General features: G+C 41.5%; 1 protein-coding gene across 1 annotated transcript in view; it reads left to right on the top strand.

The window, feature by feature from the left end:
• RST1 (ARM repeat superfamily protein) overlaps nt 1–17,544 on the top strand; it is a 486,537-nt gene that overhangs the window by 196,846 nt on the left and 272,147 nt on the right. Inside the window, exons 10-13 of the mRNA XM_089458753.1 lie at nt 12,704–12,835; nt 12,947–13,028; nt 15,047–15,119; nt 17,225–17,393. Coding sequence (XP_089314879.1) covers nt 12,704–12,835; nt 12,947–13,028; nt 15,047–15,119; nt 17,225–17,393 — 456 coding nt within the window. The remainder of the gene's footprint in view (nt 1–12,703; nt 12,836–12,946; nt 13,029–15,046; nt 15,120–17,224; nt 17,394–17,544) is intronic.

The following is a 17,544-nucleotide window of genomic DNA, read 5'->3' as shown; positions in this document are numbered from 1 at the left end:
TTGATGATCGTAGAGGATAAAAGTTGGGATTACACTTTATATATAAAGTTTATCCTACAGGGATAACTGTTGGTTGGAGATGACTCATTCATCATTATTATCTTTTACACTTATATGCACAGCGGATAATAAACCGGGAGGGGCAACTCCCTGAAATAATAATAACAATTTATATATAAGTTACAATCCTGGAGGAAACCCCAGATTTCCTTGACACTTATACTTTTTCCACCGGCCCCACCAGCTTGTCACCGTCGCACTGTGCCGACCAACTCGTCGTGTCGGGCGTGCCCACCCGGCCGCCCGAATGATCCTTAGTCCGACTCATGCCTTCGTGCACGACTGTCCACACGTCAACGTTTCACCCGAACGCGTTCAACCGTTCACCAATCGACATTCGCATGTCTCGTTCGCCCGGCGCCTACGCATGCCCTCAGGCAACTTCCACGTTTCCACCAAACGCTTTGTTTCACTGGGCGCCCTCGCACGCCCTACCGTTTCACCCGTCGCACGTTTTGCCCGAACGCCTTCGTTCACCCGGACGTCTTGCTGCGCCCTTCGTTCAACCCGTTGTTCACCCGGACGCCCTACTGCGCCCTCGCCCGACATTCTACTAGATGCCCTACTGCGCCCTTGCCCGGCGTTCAACCGTCCGTTCAGCCAGATGCCCTGGTGCGCCCTTCGTTCGACTCGTTGTTCACCTGGACGCCCTGCCGCGCCGTCACCCAACGTTCGACCGGACGCCCTGCCGCGCCCTCGCCTGCCAAACTCGTTCAGCAACCTCGTGTGCCCGTGTGCGTCCATCCGCGCCGCTCGACCTGCGTTCTAATTCGTTCAGCCATGCCCTCGTCCTGCGCCTTCGATCACACTTTTCTGTTTCGGCATGAGTGCTGCGACCCGTGTCCGCTTGCACCTCCACCCTGCGTTCAGACCACCTCTTCGCCCTTCACCTTCGCCTTATGCTTGAAGACTTGTGCTGCTCGTTGGTTGATTGTTGGATGACTCTCCAACGCCACCAACTTATACCCGTTCACCGCCATGGAAGGTCACGTCGGCTTGCCCAGCCGACCTCCCGTTCAGCCCAACGTTTTAACATCTCCACACATCGGCTCGCCCACTCGGCCATCTCGTCGTATCGTTTCGCTGGTTGCCTTCGCCCGCTCGCCGGCCTGCCGAGATCGCACCTCGGCCTCTAACCAAACGACCCAACACTTAACCAAATTTTCGTTTCGCCCGCTGCTCTTACGGCTCGTCGCCCTTGCGCTCCCTCGTCGTGTCGCTCGCGGCTCGTGGGCGTTACATACTCCCCCACTCGAAACCATTGTCGTCCTCGACAATTCTCCATCCCAGCAATCATCTGTCACCAAGATATCCATACCAAAGCCATATAAACCACTGGTATGTCCTCCATACATCAGAAAGTCTCCTCAATCCATGATCATCAACCACCTCCGTCGCAATCCCCACATGCTGCCTCACCGTGGAAGGTTGGCCCCTCCAACTCAAGCTACATGCTCACTGCAACACATATCGTGTTGACTCCATCATGTATCGTCATAGTGTGAACTGCCACCATGATACTCCAACACAATGCTAACACATCTCTGTACACTGCTCGAGCCCCACAATTTGAACTAGTCGGGTAGCTAATCCAACTGCCACGCTCAAACCATGAGAATGCACATTCTCATGCTATCATCAATCGTTTCTCAGACTCCTCTCACAACACTAACTCGATCAAGAATCCATCTCCATATAAGCCATGTTCGGGTCCATGAAGTAGTCTTCATCTCATCTGCAACATGCTGTCCATGATGTTTGGTATCAATGTGCTGTATGAAATCAGTCGCATCTATCCCAACATCATCATCCATCTGTATAAAATCCATCTCCTCAAAGTGAAGAGATCCTCTCATCAAACCCGACTCTTGATGTGACACATCTAGTTCTAGGAAGCCACCTCCATCATATCTACAATGTGCAATCCCTCAAGTCTGCCATAGAAACAAGTATACACTTGTCTCATCTCCCATGTATCAAAAGTGGTCAAGTTTCGACTCAACCCATGCCCAAGTGTTACCACCAAGGCATCACCATTGCTGCAACTCCATCAGTCCAAAGTGTCTCATATCGATCCTCCACATCAAGTCACTCTTTCAAGCACACCCATACATGCACTCAAAAGTATGCACCCCATCCTGCATCAAAGTCTCTGACCTCAGCTCCTCAACGCATCAGATCCTCCAAGTCTACCATAATATGAAGTCCCTAAAAGTCACAACCTCATGTCATCACGAGTTCCATGAGTCATCTCCGACCAACACCCTAGCAAGCATACATGTCTCGTCCCAAAGGTCTCTCCAAGATGCCTCAGCTCTCCGTGTAGTAGGAATGCTCCATAGTCTGCTCACAAGTCCAACCAGTCCATGGCCTTGTTGTACAAGATTGCACAACCTCTCCATTGGCTCGTAAGTAAAACATCTCCATGTCACATCAGCAAATCCACCTGCACAACATCCCTACCTTGGCACTCCTCATTGGATGCCCATAAGTGACACCTCTACAAGTGCTCCTGCATAATGTCCCTGCATAAGACTGCCATTCTCCATGTCCCCAACTCGATGTCCATGACTCAAGTTGCCCATGCTGTCCAACTGGGTAGACCTATCACAACAATTTATCATCCTCATCCAAGCCTGCAAATCGATCTAATGAACTCAGTCACCCAACCATATCATCATCACATGAGTCTCTTCCACCATTCTCCATAACCTGAAATTCGTATGGGAAAGCTTTTCGCGAAGTCAGGTATCATATTTTCCATCGAAAAGCAGTGGGATTAGCTCCTTGAAGCCGAAACTTTCGCGAAGTCATCTTGTCTTCTCTTCGAAAGGGAAGAAGCTCATACAAGAATCTCCATACAACGGTCCTTGCCTCTCCATAAAAGCTCCGATAGTTCCCGGCAATTCCGGCTATTCTCGACAGTTCCGACTTCTGCTCTTTGTGTTAGCTTTCCCCACTATTCTGGATGTTCCCAACAGTTCCGGCTTTTTCCCTTTGCGTCAGCTTTCCCGGTTGTTGCACTGGTCCTCCTGGCACTATATCTGCCTCTCTGCTTTTGTATTCACTGCCCCTCAGCTGCAACTCCAAATCACTCTCTCAACTTTCTCAGCAAACCTAGCCCCAAAAAGTCGAAATCTTGATCTCTTGGTGTGTTCTCCAAGTGACCCTCAAGCCTCCTCTTATACTTTTCTTGTTGACAGATCAATGATTGAGATTAAGTCCCTAATCAATGACTAAGATTAGTTCTGGTTTGATCCATGACTTTTGGACCATTCTAACACAATTTTATATTAATTCACATGAATATTTTAATTTCCTAAGTTTAGACTTAGGGACTCCATTAAAAATATTAATTATTTTAATATCTCCCAAACTATTTAGAATCTGCCCAAACCTTTTCTGGGTATTGGAGATCTCATGTGCCTTTGCCTCTCCACCAAATTTCATGGCTAGAGCACATTTGATGCTACCCCAAATCAACACTCCCTTTTAGTGAGGATTATGCTGTAGCAATACTCCTCACTGAGTATTACTCTAATCATCCGGCATCGGTCCCTGATGCTAGCCTTGCTACCCATCATCTGTATTGCTGCATCTCGTATTGCCACCCATGGCTCTGCCACTGCCACTGCTGCATCTGTACGACAGCTCCGTTTGCATTCGTGCTGCTGCCCATGGCCCTGCCACTGCCATTGCTGCGTCTGCACTGCATCCCCTCTCATCATGCTGCCCATAACACCGCCACTGCTAACTGCTGCACTGCAACTCAGTTGCTGAGAGGTAAGTAACTGATCTCCCAACTCTGACATCTCTGTCAGGCTAGAGACACTCCTGATGCTGAAGCTCCCTTTGTCACTGACAAGTGCTCCCTCTCTGACCTTTGCGTTGCTGCAACAACTCTCTGCATTTCACACTGTTGCACACCTCTCTGTGCCATCTTGCACTGGTGCAACACTCCCGTGCCTCTCGCACTGTTGCAACTTACTAGCCTCGTGCTATCCTGGGAATCCTGCACTGTAGCTTTCTTTGCCGCTCCATCCTCATCCGTCTCTACTGACATCCGCCAATCCTGCTACTCTTCGGGTCTCCCGTAGCCAGGTATAATCCAAGAGGTTGGGTACCTCAAGGATCCTGCCCCTCATCTTCTGTAGTCCTCTTAACTACAGCTCGATGTCTCCCCACTTTCGCTCAAGTGGTGTGTGTGCGCTCATGGCACAAACATCGTCTCTCTCTACTTCCTTCTCTGCCCTTGTTGGTGCTTCCTTGGTCTGGGAAGCCTCTCCCTTGCTCTTCTTCCTCGGACATTAGGTCACATAATGACCCAGCTCCCCGCAGTGGAAGCATTTGACTTTGGAGAGGTCCTTCTTCTTCCGCTTTTCTTGCTCACCCTTAGATGCTAGGGCAACATCCACCACCTCCTCCTTCTTGATTCTGATCCCCTTGCTGTTGCGTCTCGTCTTCGTCACCCTCTTGATTTCTTCTTGGCAAAGAGCCGCCCACATTTCCTCCCAATCTGGAAGGGTCACCCTGCCTAGTATGCTCTGGACAAACACCTCCTAGTCTTCTGAGACTGCATTCAGGGCTGTTCTCACCATCAACTCTGGATTTGGTGTGGCCCCTATGGAAGTCAGCTAATCTTGGATCTCCTTCAATCGACCAAGGAAGGTGTCGATCTGTTCTCCCTTCTGCATCTGGTATGACCGTATTGATTTTCTAGGAGCATCTTCCTCTGCACGGAAGTATGCTGATACAACTTGGTCAGGGCCTCCCACATCTCCTGTGCCGTGTTCTTCTCCACAATATGTGGTACTATATGATCCTTGACCCTGTCAAGGATGATACTCTTAGCCCTCGCCATTGCATCCTCGTACCTGTCTTTATCAGCTGGGTCAACTAGAATAACTATCGTCCTCAAGGCGAAGTTCTTGACACGATTCCCGTCTAGTACGGATAAGATTCTAGCCTTCCAGACTATGAAGTTTGGGGCTCCATCCAGTCTGTCCTGGTCCCTTACTCTGTGTAGTTCCATTCCGCTGCTCCTCTACTTCCCTCCTCGAATTTCTCGGTATGACTACTCTGAGCCTCAATTTCCCTCCTGGAAACCCTTCTGCCAATGTTGAGATGCCCCTTTCCAATCGTCTGTGCAACTGCAACATTGGTCTGGATTCCTTGGCTAGAAATCCACCTCGGCAACAACTCCCTCTACCTTGGTCTTGCCCTGTTAGGTACTGTTCTGACTATAGTACCCCATCAACTCCACTCTACAACTTACCCACAGCCTCCTAAACCCCAACAACCTGAAGGTTAGAGCTCCTAGGCTTTGCGCAATCCCGACACCGGCAAATTAGCCTCCTTAGCCAATTGTGTCAGCCCTCCTGGCCTCTGCGTGAGCCTGCCTTTGCCTCCCTCAGCCTTTGCGCTGCCTCTTCTTGGCTCAATCTTGATGACGCAGGCACTACGTCACCCCTTCCTTGCTGCTACTCTGCTAGGAACAACTTCTGTCACTCGGGACAGTTGTTTTCTGCTGCTGCTGCTCTGTTTGGTTGATGTCCTCAGTTCTCCTATGATTTGAAACCACCCTCTGATACCGTGTTGAAGTTTCTAAGTCTAACAGTTAGAAACCATTCATGCACATTACTGATTATTCCTACCTACTTGTTCTGTTAATTAACAAGTTATTTAATATGTAAATACTGGAAACAAATACAAGTACATGCTCAACACATTATAGATCATCAATTGAAGGAAATAGAAACAAGCACACAAATGACACCGTTATTTTTGAACTAATGTCCCTGGAAGAACCCAATGTGGGAAAATCGGTGCAACTATCTAAGGGTTTGATTTATTAAGCAGTTTCAGAATACAATCTGGGTGCCAAATCCGGCTCACCCAACAGAGAAAAATCTCAGAAGTTCTGGCTTCTGCCCTATGTGTCAACTTTCTCGGTTGTTTCGGCAGTTCTCGGCAGTTCTGGCTGTTCTCGACAGTTTCAACTTGTGCCCTCTCCGTCAGATTTCCCGGTTGTTCTGGCAGTTCCTGTTAGTTTTGGTAGTTCCCGGCTGTTTCGGCTGTTCTCGGTAGTTCCGGTTGATGCCCTTTGCATCAGCTTTCCCAGCTGTTTCGACAGTTCTCGGCAATTTTGTTTGTTCCCGATAGTTCCGGCTTTTGCCCTCTGCGTTAGCTTTCCCTACTGTTCCCGACAGTTCTGGCTGTTCCCGACAGTTTCGGCTTTTGCCCTCTGGGTCAGCTTTTCTGGCTGTTTCGGCAGTTCCCGACAATTCCAGCTGTTCCTGACAGTTCCGACTTTTGCCCTTCGCGTTAGCTTTCCCTACTGTTCTGGCAGTTCCGTCTTGTGCCCTTTGCATTAGCTTTCCTGAGTGTTGCGTTGATCCTCCTGGCACTATCTCTACCTCTCTGCTTCTGTATTCACTGTCCCTCAGCTGCAACTCCAGATCACTCTCCCAACTTTCTCAGCAAACCTAGCCCCAGAAAGTCGAAATCTTGATCTCTTTGTGTGTTCTCCAAGAGACCCTCAAGCCTCCTCTTATACTTTTCTCGTTGATAGATCAACGACCGAGATTAAGTCCCTAATCAACGACTAAGATTAGATCTGGCTTGATCCATGACTTTTGGACCATTCTAACACAGTTTTGTATTAATTCACATTAATATTTTAATTTCCCTAAGTTTAGACTTAGGGACACCATTAAAAATATTAATTATTTTGATATCTCCCAAACTGTTTAGAATCTGCCCAAACCCTTTCCGGGTATTGGAGATTTCATGTGCCTTAGCCTCTTCACGAAATTTCGTGGCTAGAGCACATCTGATGCTACTCCAAATCAACACTGATCGATGTTATTTTAAACTCAACATAACCTTAACAAATTTTAAATACAAGTTCATTACAATCCACAATAATTGTTTTTGTTGGTGTAACAATAAGTCTGGAAAAGAGGATTTCTTCTCGAGCTAGAATTCATGGAAGTTATACCTTGGTACATTTCTTGTTGCTGGTTTCTTGCTAATCGATCTATTGGAAAGAAGGAAGGCTTGACTTTGCATCTAGAGGTGGAAGTTTTCTGTGGTTATGGGTCTTGGATATCTCATTTGATTTGATTCTATAAGAAGAGAATTTTATGGGTTTTCCCCTTTGAGGGGTTTTGCCCTGGCTTGGAGCTTATATCTTGTGTTCTCTATTTTCTTGTGATCTTCATGTTTACGTTTTGATAATTGTTTGATGAAGAAGAACATAATTAAATAAATAAGAAACCAACTAATTTCACAAGCAGTTATCAAAGAAAGGAAAATCTAATTAAATCGTGAAGCCTCTCGATTTTCCAACATGATACCCCCCCAATCATTCCATTGATGATATACTATTTTTTCCTAACTCGGGTTACCATGTGGCAGTGAATGATTGGGCCATGTGTCTGCGATGTAATCTACCTAGTCACCTACTATTGTTACAACCATGTTAGTGCCGCCTCATCCTACTGACTTACCTTGCCACTTGTCAGCCTCGTCAATGGACACTGCCACATGTCATACTCTTGTCATACCACTTGTCAACAACTGTATTGTTTGTTGTGCTGCCACGTGTCACACCATTGCAATCTTTTGCGTGTTGCTCAAAAACGTCAGAGCACCATAACTTTCTCATACGACATCTATTTGACTTCATTCAAGCATTGTTGGAAGCTCTCGACGAGCTCTTTGATAGGGCAAACTTTGCATCAACTTTTGAAGACATTAGTTTGAGTCAATCACGAGGATCCACTTGGATCAATCTTGTTGACTGTAAGCTTTTAGACCACCAAAAGTTTGGTTTACTGATGAAAGAGGTGAGGGTACAACCATTCAAATAATCACTATTTTGTTTTAAAAGTGGTTTTCCACACATCACCTTCAACAATTCTTATTGGATGAAAACTGCTTCTTAGGTATAACTTAGTGGAATATGTTGCATTCTTTAATTGGTCTAACAAGTCATCAATTTGATGAAGAGGGTAATGATTTTTCACCGTGATTTTTTTCAGTGCTCGAAAATCTACACATCCTCCATGTACCATCTTTCTTTGGTACCAATACAATAGGTGACCCACATGGAGAGGTACTTGGTCTGATGACTCCTTTTTCGAGCAATTCTTGAACTTGCTTCTTGATCTCTGTATTCTCCAATACTGATAACCTGTACATACCAATGTTAGGAAGTGGGGCATCTTGTTGCAACTGTCTCTCATGCTATATCTCCCTTTTTGTAGGCAACCCTTCAGGTTCTTGAAACATTTCATCACAAGTAGAAATAACTTTAAGTAATTTATCTTTAAATCCTAGGATCACATACCTTAAAAGCATTGGATTTATCAACATCCTTAGCCTTTACAATCATGAGGACAAAGTTCTTGCTGGCATTTATAAGTCTCTTCATTTATAGGTTGGCCTTCATGTGATGGGCTCTCAGATTGTATTCAATTCCATATTTAAAGAGATGGCATTTGTTCTCCTCTTTGTAGAATATGGCTTTTTGGAAATAAAGATACGAGATTCCCAACACAATTCCATAGATTTCAAGTGGCACTACATCTAATTCAACCTCATCTATAAAGTTAGAGGTGATTGCAAATTTGAGTTTACATTGTCTAGTTACTTGTAGTTTTGCATCATCACACACCCATCCCAAAGGGTAAGGTTTTACATGAGGTTTTGTTTCCAAGCTTAACTTCTTAACAATTTATTCAAATATGGGTTTTACTTGGGAACCACAATCAATGAGTGTGTCGACTTTAGTATGCTTTGTGGTGACTTTGATATGGAAAAGCTCACCTCCTTTTCTTTCATCATATTTAATTTCAGAATTAGGAGACTGAATAGTAGAGCTAGAACTAGCATGAGAAGGTGATGATATACCTTGCACTCCTATAGTTGTGATATTTGTTTTCTTCACATAAGTTAGATCCGAGATTCTGTTGAACCGTGGCAATAGTCTTTTGTTTTCCTTTCTTTCCAAACTTCTTGGGTCACAGTTCCGATTGCAGCGTCCAACATCTAGCGTCAACATGTCCTTACAATGAGTACATGTAGGATTTTCACCCTCTTTCTTAACGGTAGTTGTTCGTTTTCCTTTGCCTTTTCCTTTCGAGAAATCACCATGAACATTCTTCCCCCTAGATTCAAGATGAGTAGCTTGAGCACGAGTTTCATCCAAGTTAATAGGATTGAACATAAGGATAGTATGTTGAAGATAGCTATGCAAGCCACCAATATACTTGAGAAGAGTTTATTGTTTATATAACCTAATACCCAATACCTAGGGCCTAAAGGATCCACAAGGGAGCCACAAGCCCTTAGAGGGTTGCGGCCAAGGAAGAGGATGAGAGGAGGGCCGAGAGGAAGAGTGGGGGCCAAGAAGGCTAGAAGAGGAGGATGCAAGGGAGGGAGGCCGATAGGAGGGAAGCCGAGAGGAGGAGGGGCTAGCAGCAAGCCTAAGAGGGCCGAGGAGAAAGGAGGAGGGGCTAGCAGCAAGCCTAGGAGAGCCGAGGAGAAAGGAGGAGGGAGGCCGAAGCCTCAAAACCCATGACAAGGCCTAAAAGAGGCCCTAAACCAAGACACAGAGGGCAAAAGGAGAGATGCTGAGGCTAAGGAGGGCAGAACCAGGGCTAGAAGCCCTTTTCTTTTTATGCTTCAGCTCTTTGATTTTCTGAAAATTCTTCCGTGGAAACCCTGCAAAAAATTCCAAGAGACTAGATCTTACCCTCAAGGGCCTAGATCTAGCTCTTCTTCCACTTAACTCCTTGATCTAACCTGCAAAAATGAAAATAGAGACACCCAAACCCAAAATATATACAAAATGAATCTAAAAGCCCCAACCCAAGTTAGAAAAATAATTTTCAATGTAAATTTATAAATTTATTTACAAAATATACATGGGTTTTCAAATGGATTATGAGAAAATAATTTTTATAATATTGTTTCCTTGAAAGAATGGTTAAAACGCTTAAGAAAAATTAATGATCACTATAGCCCAAGTGAAGATTCAATCCACCATGTAAAAACTAGAGATCCAAGCAAAGTAGCACTTGCTCACAGTGTGTGAACTTGGAGACTAAGGATCAAGTACCTGCAAACACTATGTGTTATCTCAAAATAATAATCATAAAGCACCACATAGGGAGCCCATAGTTAATACATACTACAAATCAACGAAACAAGAACACCTCGAGTTGCACCCCAAAGTTTTTTATTATGGTAGAAAAAATAGCTCCCAATGGGACAATAGTTTACAAAAATGCTTCAGCAACAAACCCGACTCTCTAATTTATAGATAAATCCTCCAGATGGAAAAATAACGGCTAGTTTCTTGGATCCTTGTCAAAATAATCTTGGCCGTTGATAAACACGTCAAGATCTTTTAATCTTGACCCTTGAATTTTTTTTTTTTTTATTTTTTTTTTTTATTTTTTTTTTATTTTTGAGAAATTTTCGAATTTATCATATAATTCCATTTTAATTAGCTCAAAATTAATTATTTTGAGCTAATTTCTTCAAAAATTTGACTTTGACTTAGCCACTAAGGTCCAAGGGTCTAAATTTTTTAGCAAGATTACCTTGGTGGAGGACCTTTAAAAGTTGACCTTTTTATGATCCACGAATTTTTCCATTTGGAGAATTTATTTTCCTAAGACAATTTAATTTGACTCTAATTAATTAATTTTCTGGCTTAGGATTTAATTTTATTTTGCCAGAAAAATTAATTAATTTACACATGAGGGGATTAATTATTTTTCCAACCCTCTAATACATATGATTTTTCATTTACAAGACTCAAAGAGGGAATACACATTCGTCTTAGACCCTCAAGACACATAACCCATCTACGACACAATATGATCTAGTAAACCAAGTGATTTGTAATAAAATAATTTAGCCAATTAGCTTAAATTATTCCCAAACCACTTTTACATTAGACTCGACTAAAACACTAGGACTCACCTAATAATTTGACAATAAATTTCACCCTAGCTTTGGGGGTTTAAGCTGGAGGGAAAAAACTCTTCTGATTAGCTGTGTCGAAAAACACAGGTAATTAGTGAGGTTAAAAAACCTCCTAGGATGGAATTTGTCATCAAATTATAGGCTTACCTAGGTTGTTACATAGACTCAAGGTTTACTAAGATCATTTACAATATATAACTTGCAGAATGGGATGACCATGACACATGGACTGCTGATATATGATCCGATCCTTGTTGATAAAGTTAGTACTTCCGCTTCCCCGGAACTTTGACAATTTGAGTGCAACAAGGGGAAACCTAGAGACTTGCTATGAAGGAGGCATTGGAGTGGTTAGATGTGAAGGAGTAAGGGTAGTGGGGCAGCAAGGATGACCAATACTCCCATACTAATTTGTTGGGGGAAGGGGGTGGCGTGACCTAATTTGTCGGGAATCTTGTTGGTTGAAAAGTCATAACATCATAAGATTCTTGACATTTTTTTCATTGGATTCAACATTGAGCATTTTGAAGAGGCATTCCAAGTTGGATTTTTGGCATGGTTTGGGGTGAAATTTTGCAACAGCAAAGATTTTTGGGAATTTCTTTCTGGAACAGTGGCTGGATACCTGTAACAGTGGTGATTTTTTGTTGATTTCACAGTAATATCCACCTGCAAATTGTTGGAGAGGCTGGTTTCCAAGTGCATGGGACGTTGTTGCATTATATATTATAGTTTTAGTGTGTTTTTTAAAATGCAGCTTATTTTTTATTCATTGTTTGTTATTGATAAGTAACCATTGATAAAAACATTCCAACTATTTTTAAATATTTATTTGTTAATACTTTTGTACATTAGGTGTGGTGCCCCGTTTGTTAGTGTGTATCCCTGACCTACCATGCTCTCCCTTGATGTTTGGGGGGTCTCTCCTGTTGTACTGGGTACATGTCTCAATGCCCCTGTTCCTATCTACCAAAAACTTGGTGGAACATTAGCAAACACAACAAAATCCTCTCATTCTGACAATGCAGTTGCAATGTTTGTTGTCTGTCTTTTTCCTGTCAGTCAGTTCTTTACTCTGTGTTTGTGTGTTATCTGTCAGAATCTTTGATTCTCTACTGGCAGATTATGTTGGCTTCATTCAATATGAGACTCTTGAAGTCATTCAACCTATTCTTGTCATGTTTGATGTGTGACTGTGTTATTCATGCTTTGATCTCCCTTGATCTCCCTTTCATTCATCTATGCCGTGGTTTGATACTTTGTAACTTCAACCTTTACAAACTTTTAATTATTTTGTCATATCGCTTCAAATCTTGGCATATTTATCATCTACAAACTTTCAACTATTTTACCGTATTTGAAAACTTGAAGAATTTTACTTTTTATGTTAACTTGTCCTCTTTATGTAATGTTTTCTCTCCTCATTTATGGCTTGAATCTTGGTCAAGCTCCAAACATGAGATACTGTGTGTTAAGCAGTGATTGGATGATGAACATCAAATTATCATCTAATGTGACCTGCTATTATCTTCATTCAAATTCGATTAAGATGGAGAATGATGTTCATGCTCTGTATATTCCAGTATTGCGTGATTATTATTGTTTCTTATTTTTTTCTGTGTATGATTGTTTGGTTTTGTAGAAGCTCCTCCATCCTAAAGTCCTGTCAGCTTCTGCATTGGAGATGGACATGCTTATCAGTATGGCAGCTTGTGTACGAGATGTGTGCAAAAAGGATGCTGATAGTGGTGTCGATATTATCTTGTCCGTTCAGGTAAGGAGACAATCTGTAATTACAGTGAGTTGACTATGGTTTAACTTTTCCCATTTCGATGATAAGTACATGTGACTGGTCTACATGATTTATTTTTTGTGGAATTTGCAGGCTTGCATTGAGAGCAAAATTCCAACTGTTCAAGCACTTGGTCTTGAAAGCTTGGCTTATCTTTGTGAATCCGATGTTGTAGGTAAAAAATGTGTTCTCTTATAAAAAGCACAGCTGGTTTATTATTACATTTACGTGGCATAAGTATGTTACCTTATTTATTGCTTTTCTTTGGTAGCAAAAAACATTTAAAGAATAAGGCCTTAAACTGGCCATAAGTGGAGTATACTGTTTGTGAAAATTCAAAAACCTTTTCTTAATATATCTTGCAAAACCATTTGAGCTCGTGTTAGAGTGCCTGTTGATTCATATGAAGGTACATCTTATGATACGCATTAATGAGGTCATGCACTCTTTCACACGTCTAGAGGTCCTGTCCTTATTGTCATATTTTTCGTCTGCTATACGTATCTTTCATTGTATCACTTGAGTAAAAGTATCTGTTATAAGAGGACTCAGAACTTTGGCTGTCAACATTGCTATTGATGCCAGATGTCTCCAGCACAGTCTCTCTAATTTGCACCAAATGGAGCTCATCGTGGTCAGAGGTACTGTTGAGCAAAGACTTTATCTAAGTGTTAACCCCTAAGTTTTTACTTTGCAAATATAGAGGGTTAAGGACCAGCACATGTCATCAGGTTGGAGCTTAGAGACACATGAAAATACAGGTTGGGGTTTGGTTCTCAGGGAGGCTAGTTACAAGATTGATTCAATGATGATTCAGACACATTTTTACACAGATTGGAGAGAGTTGCTATTTTTATTAGGTTCCCTACTTTCTAGGAGGTGAAGTTACAAGGATGGTACAACAATATTGATCACTTGTTCGTGGTCCTTATGAGCTCAGGATTCCGGTGAGGCTTCTTTGGATGACGTGCATGGCACTTACAATTTTTAGTAGGTTTTGTTTGGAGACTCACATATCACAGATAATGGTATATTTAGAATCCATGCAAGATTTACAATCTGATGAACGATGAACTAATTAAGGGTGCCATGCGAATATTTTTTATTTTTAGCAATACTTGCATGCCAATTTTAATTGTGGGTTTGGATTCCTTACTGGAAGATGAATTCAATGAGTATGATTTCATGAGATTCCAAGGACAGTCTATTTTTAGCAGTGGTTGCATTTAGTTCTGACTACACATTTGGGTTTCCCATTGTGTTTTGAGTTCAATGGTGGTGTTTTATTCCAAACCTGAGACAGTTCTATTTTTAGCAGCCTTGCATGGGAACGTTGACAACATATTTTGGCTCCCCATAATATTCCGAGTCTAATGAGTATAATGTTGGAGAATTCACCATAACAGTTTTTGTGGTCTCCTTATCTCCTTCCTAATGGGATGTCCATGTTTCTGGATAAATTAGCTGTAGTCATCGTTCAACTGCTCACACCTTTGAGCTTAAATGCACATTTGTTCTCTGTTCATGACATCGTCTTGGCAACTTTTCTGCTTCTTTGATTTGTGACCTGGAGTAAGGTAAATTTTGGATATTATGGCATCCTGGCTTAAGAAATGAAGCTCCAATTCTAGATATACCCAACAGAGTTTATTGCGACCTTATCATATTTTGTCCTCTACAGTGTAGAATCTAGATTACATTTCAAGGATTATGAATAACACACAACATATCAGTCAACAAGAATAATATCGATTGCATATAATACATTCATTCATAGCTATCACTGTGAGCAATGTCCAACCACTAGACATTTTCAAATGGCTTCTCAGAAGAAAAATACAGCATTACATCAATATATTTTTTGTACGATTTTGTGATGTGGTATGAGTTGATTTTAAGAACATTGTATCCTTGTGGAAGAGGATTGTGCTGAATCTGAAGCCACTTACTGTTTTTTGAAGCTGTATAGCAACATGTTTATGGTTTATACTGTAAAATGAACGTAATGCTGATGAAATGCTTGAACGGACCTTTATCTGTACTAAAACTAGCTGCAAAATTTTTGTTCTTTGTTATGCAATTTGAATTTTATACTGTGACATGACTGTAAAAATAGCTGCTTGTGCTTCTTAGGTGCAATTTCCCTTTCAGCTGCATATTGGGTCTGATATTTTCTTTTATTCATTTTTTCAGACTTCTATACAGCATGGGTTGTTGTTTCAAAACAGTTACAAGATCCTCTATCAGATCCTGTGATTGCAAACAGGTAATTTATGCAAAACTATAGCTTCTTTGTTGAATTAGTATATTTAGAAAGTTAAGAACTTTTGGTTCTCATCCATTGTAACAACTTAATGAACATCTCTATCTTCATTGTTCTCCCTGTTGTTTCCTTTTTTATTCTTTCATTTAAAATTTTTGAGCCAAAAGAAAAATCTTTCACCCTGATGTAGAAATCTATCTAGAAGAAGACTCAAATAGATTGCAGAATAAATAAAATTTAAATTAAAGAGATTGGGGCCTGTTACCCACCAAAATGGGTAACCCCCTAGCGAGAAAACTGTTCCCCTATTTTGGACAGCCAGCCAGCCAACAGCCCTACACAGGTACAACTTTAGTTAATAAGAGAGCCAACGATTCTGTTCTTTTCTATCATTTGAATGAAATTACAAACGACAATTTGGTACGATCACCACTGTTGTGAATAGATTGAAGAGATTTCATAATGTAACAATGCGGATTATTTTCTCCATACATTCAAATACAAGAAAGTTTGTCTCAAATTTGTCTTTCAGTATTTATGGTTCTGCATGAAGTATTTGTGCTTTAACAGAATGTGGTGAAAAAATCTCATCAAGTGACTCTTTCCTCTACTTCCACAATGTATTCACATGCTGTTTGGAAATGTATTCAGATTCTGTTTTGACAAATTCACAGATTGTGCTCAGCCCATGCACTTTTATTGGATTCATTGTTTAAATGCCCATAATCTCTTTTCTTCATCACATGTTAGTGGTGACTAGTTTACTCTCTGCTGTGCCTATGATTCAGTGTTTTCCTTAATTCTTCCACCTTCCACCCATCAAGTTTTGTGCTATGCCCAATGGAATAGGCCTCTGATCTTGGAGATTTACGGACCTTAATTGTAGTGTCCTGCCATCTTTATCTTCACCCTATTTATCATCTCTTTAACACTCTAAATCTGGCCACTGAGCTTAATGAATTGGCTGACGGTGAGCAGCCAGTTTTCTTGATTCTGGCGAGGGAGACCCCTCTGACCCAAGGGCTAGCATGAGGTAAAAAGTAGGTTTGCAGATGCCTTTTTTTCATGTGGAGAAATCACGCATGGAGCAGCTCTCAAGTGTATATAGTCCTGCCCAGGATTGGACCACGAGACCTGTGGGACCAAACCTCCCCACCTAACCATTGGACCACATACTTGAGACTAGGTTTGCAGATGCCTTGGCATAGTTCCTAGACAGCTAGGAACAATCTCAAGGAAACAACACGTTGGATCACCTACGGCTTTATCCATAATGTTAGAGGAAATAGGCTGAACTTATACTAGTTAGAGAGCTTGGTTTATGTTCATTACAACTTGCGACCTGGCAACGTTGCCTTTGCCTGTAAAAGAGATAGAGGGATTTGATGATTCCATAGTATTATTTATCATTAGAATCTAGATCACTCATGGTGATGAATCATGCCTTTGCCTGTAAAAGGGATAGAGGGATTTGATGATTCCATAGTATATTTATCATTAGAATATAGATCATTCATGGTGATGAATCATGAGAGACATATCGATGTGATTTCTTATCAGCGTGTGCAGTACTGATGTATGGTTTATCACTTGACATCTTGTACATTTTATATCTCATTTTTTTTTTCATATTTATGTCTCGATGTCTTTATTTGATGCTGTTGTTGCTTTAGATGTTTAAAAAAATGAAAAGGAGTATTTTTGGTATTTTTTGAAGTTTGGTGATAACTTATATTCCAGACCCTTGGCAATATATCTCTGACTCATTTGACCATTGATCATAACACCTCTAAATATTTGACTAGGACTTAGGACTATGTAAAACAAGATATTATTCCAGAATTATGTATGTCGATTTTCAATTAGGCCTCAGAGCTGTTTCAAGCTGTAGGACTTGTCTTTGATATCTTTCTGTTCATTAGTTACATGTAACAGATTCCATGGCTATAATTTGTAGAGAAATAAACACAATATTCTTTCCTTTGCATCACATTTACCTCCATCAGGTATCAAGTCTAAGGTTTGATTATCCTGTTTAACAGTATTGGTGTCTGATAGCTGATCTTCAGACAGGATAGGCTTTCATTTTTTGTTTGATCTGTGTGCAGTTTGTGCATTCTGCTGCGCTGGGGAGCCATGGATGCAGAGGCCTACCCAGAAGCATCAAAGCAAGTATTGGAGCTTATCTGGGAGGCAACATCTTTACGAGGCACAGAATATTCAGATTTATGGGTGAAGGCACGCATTTCTGCTATTCAAGCTTTGACCTACTATGAGGTTAGATATTTTATCCTATTAGGTTCTTTTTCATGAAGCCTTCCAATTTCATTATCTAATTACTGCATGAAGCAATTATCTTTATGGAAGTCTGAGAGAATCAATAACTTGCTGCAGAAACCAAATTTGAGCATCATGTTAACTGTAACAA

This window comes from Pinus tabuliformis, chromosome 7 (genome assembly GCF_031772625.1).
Source record: "Pinus tabuliformis cultivar Carrire ecotype Pingquan chromosome 7, CPIR1, whole genome shotgun sequence".
Taxonomy (NCBI): domain Eukaryota; kingdom Viridiplantae; phylum Streptophyta; class Pinopsida; order Pinales; family Pinaceae; genus Pinus; species Pinus tabuliformis.
Note: the sequence above shows the minus strand (reverse complement) of the source record. Positions and strands in the feature narration are given on the sequence as shown.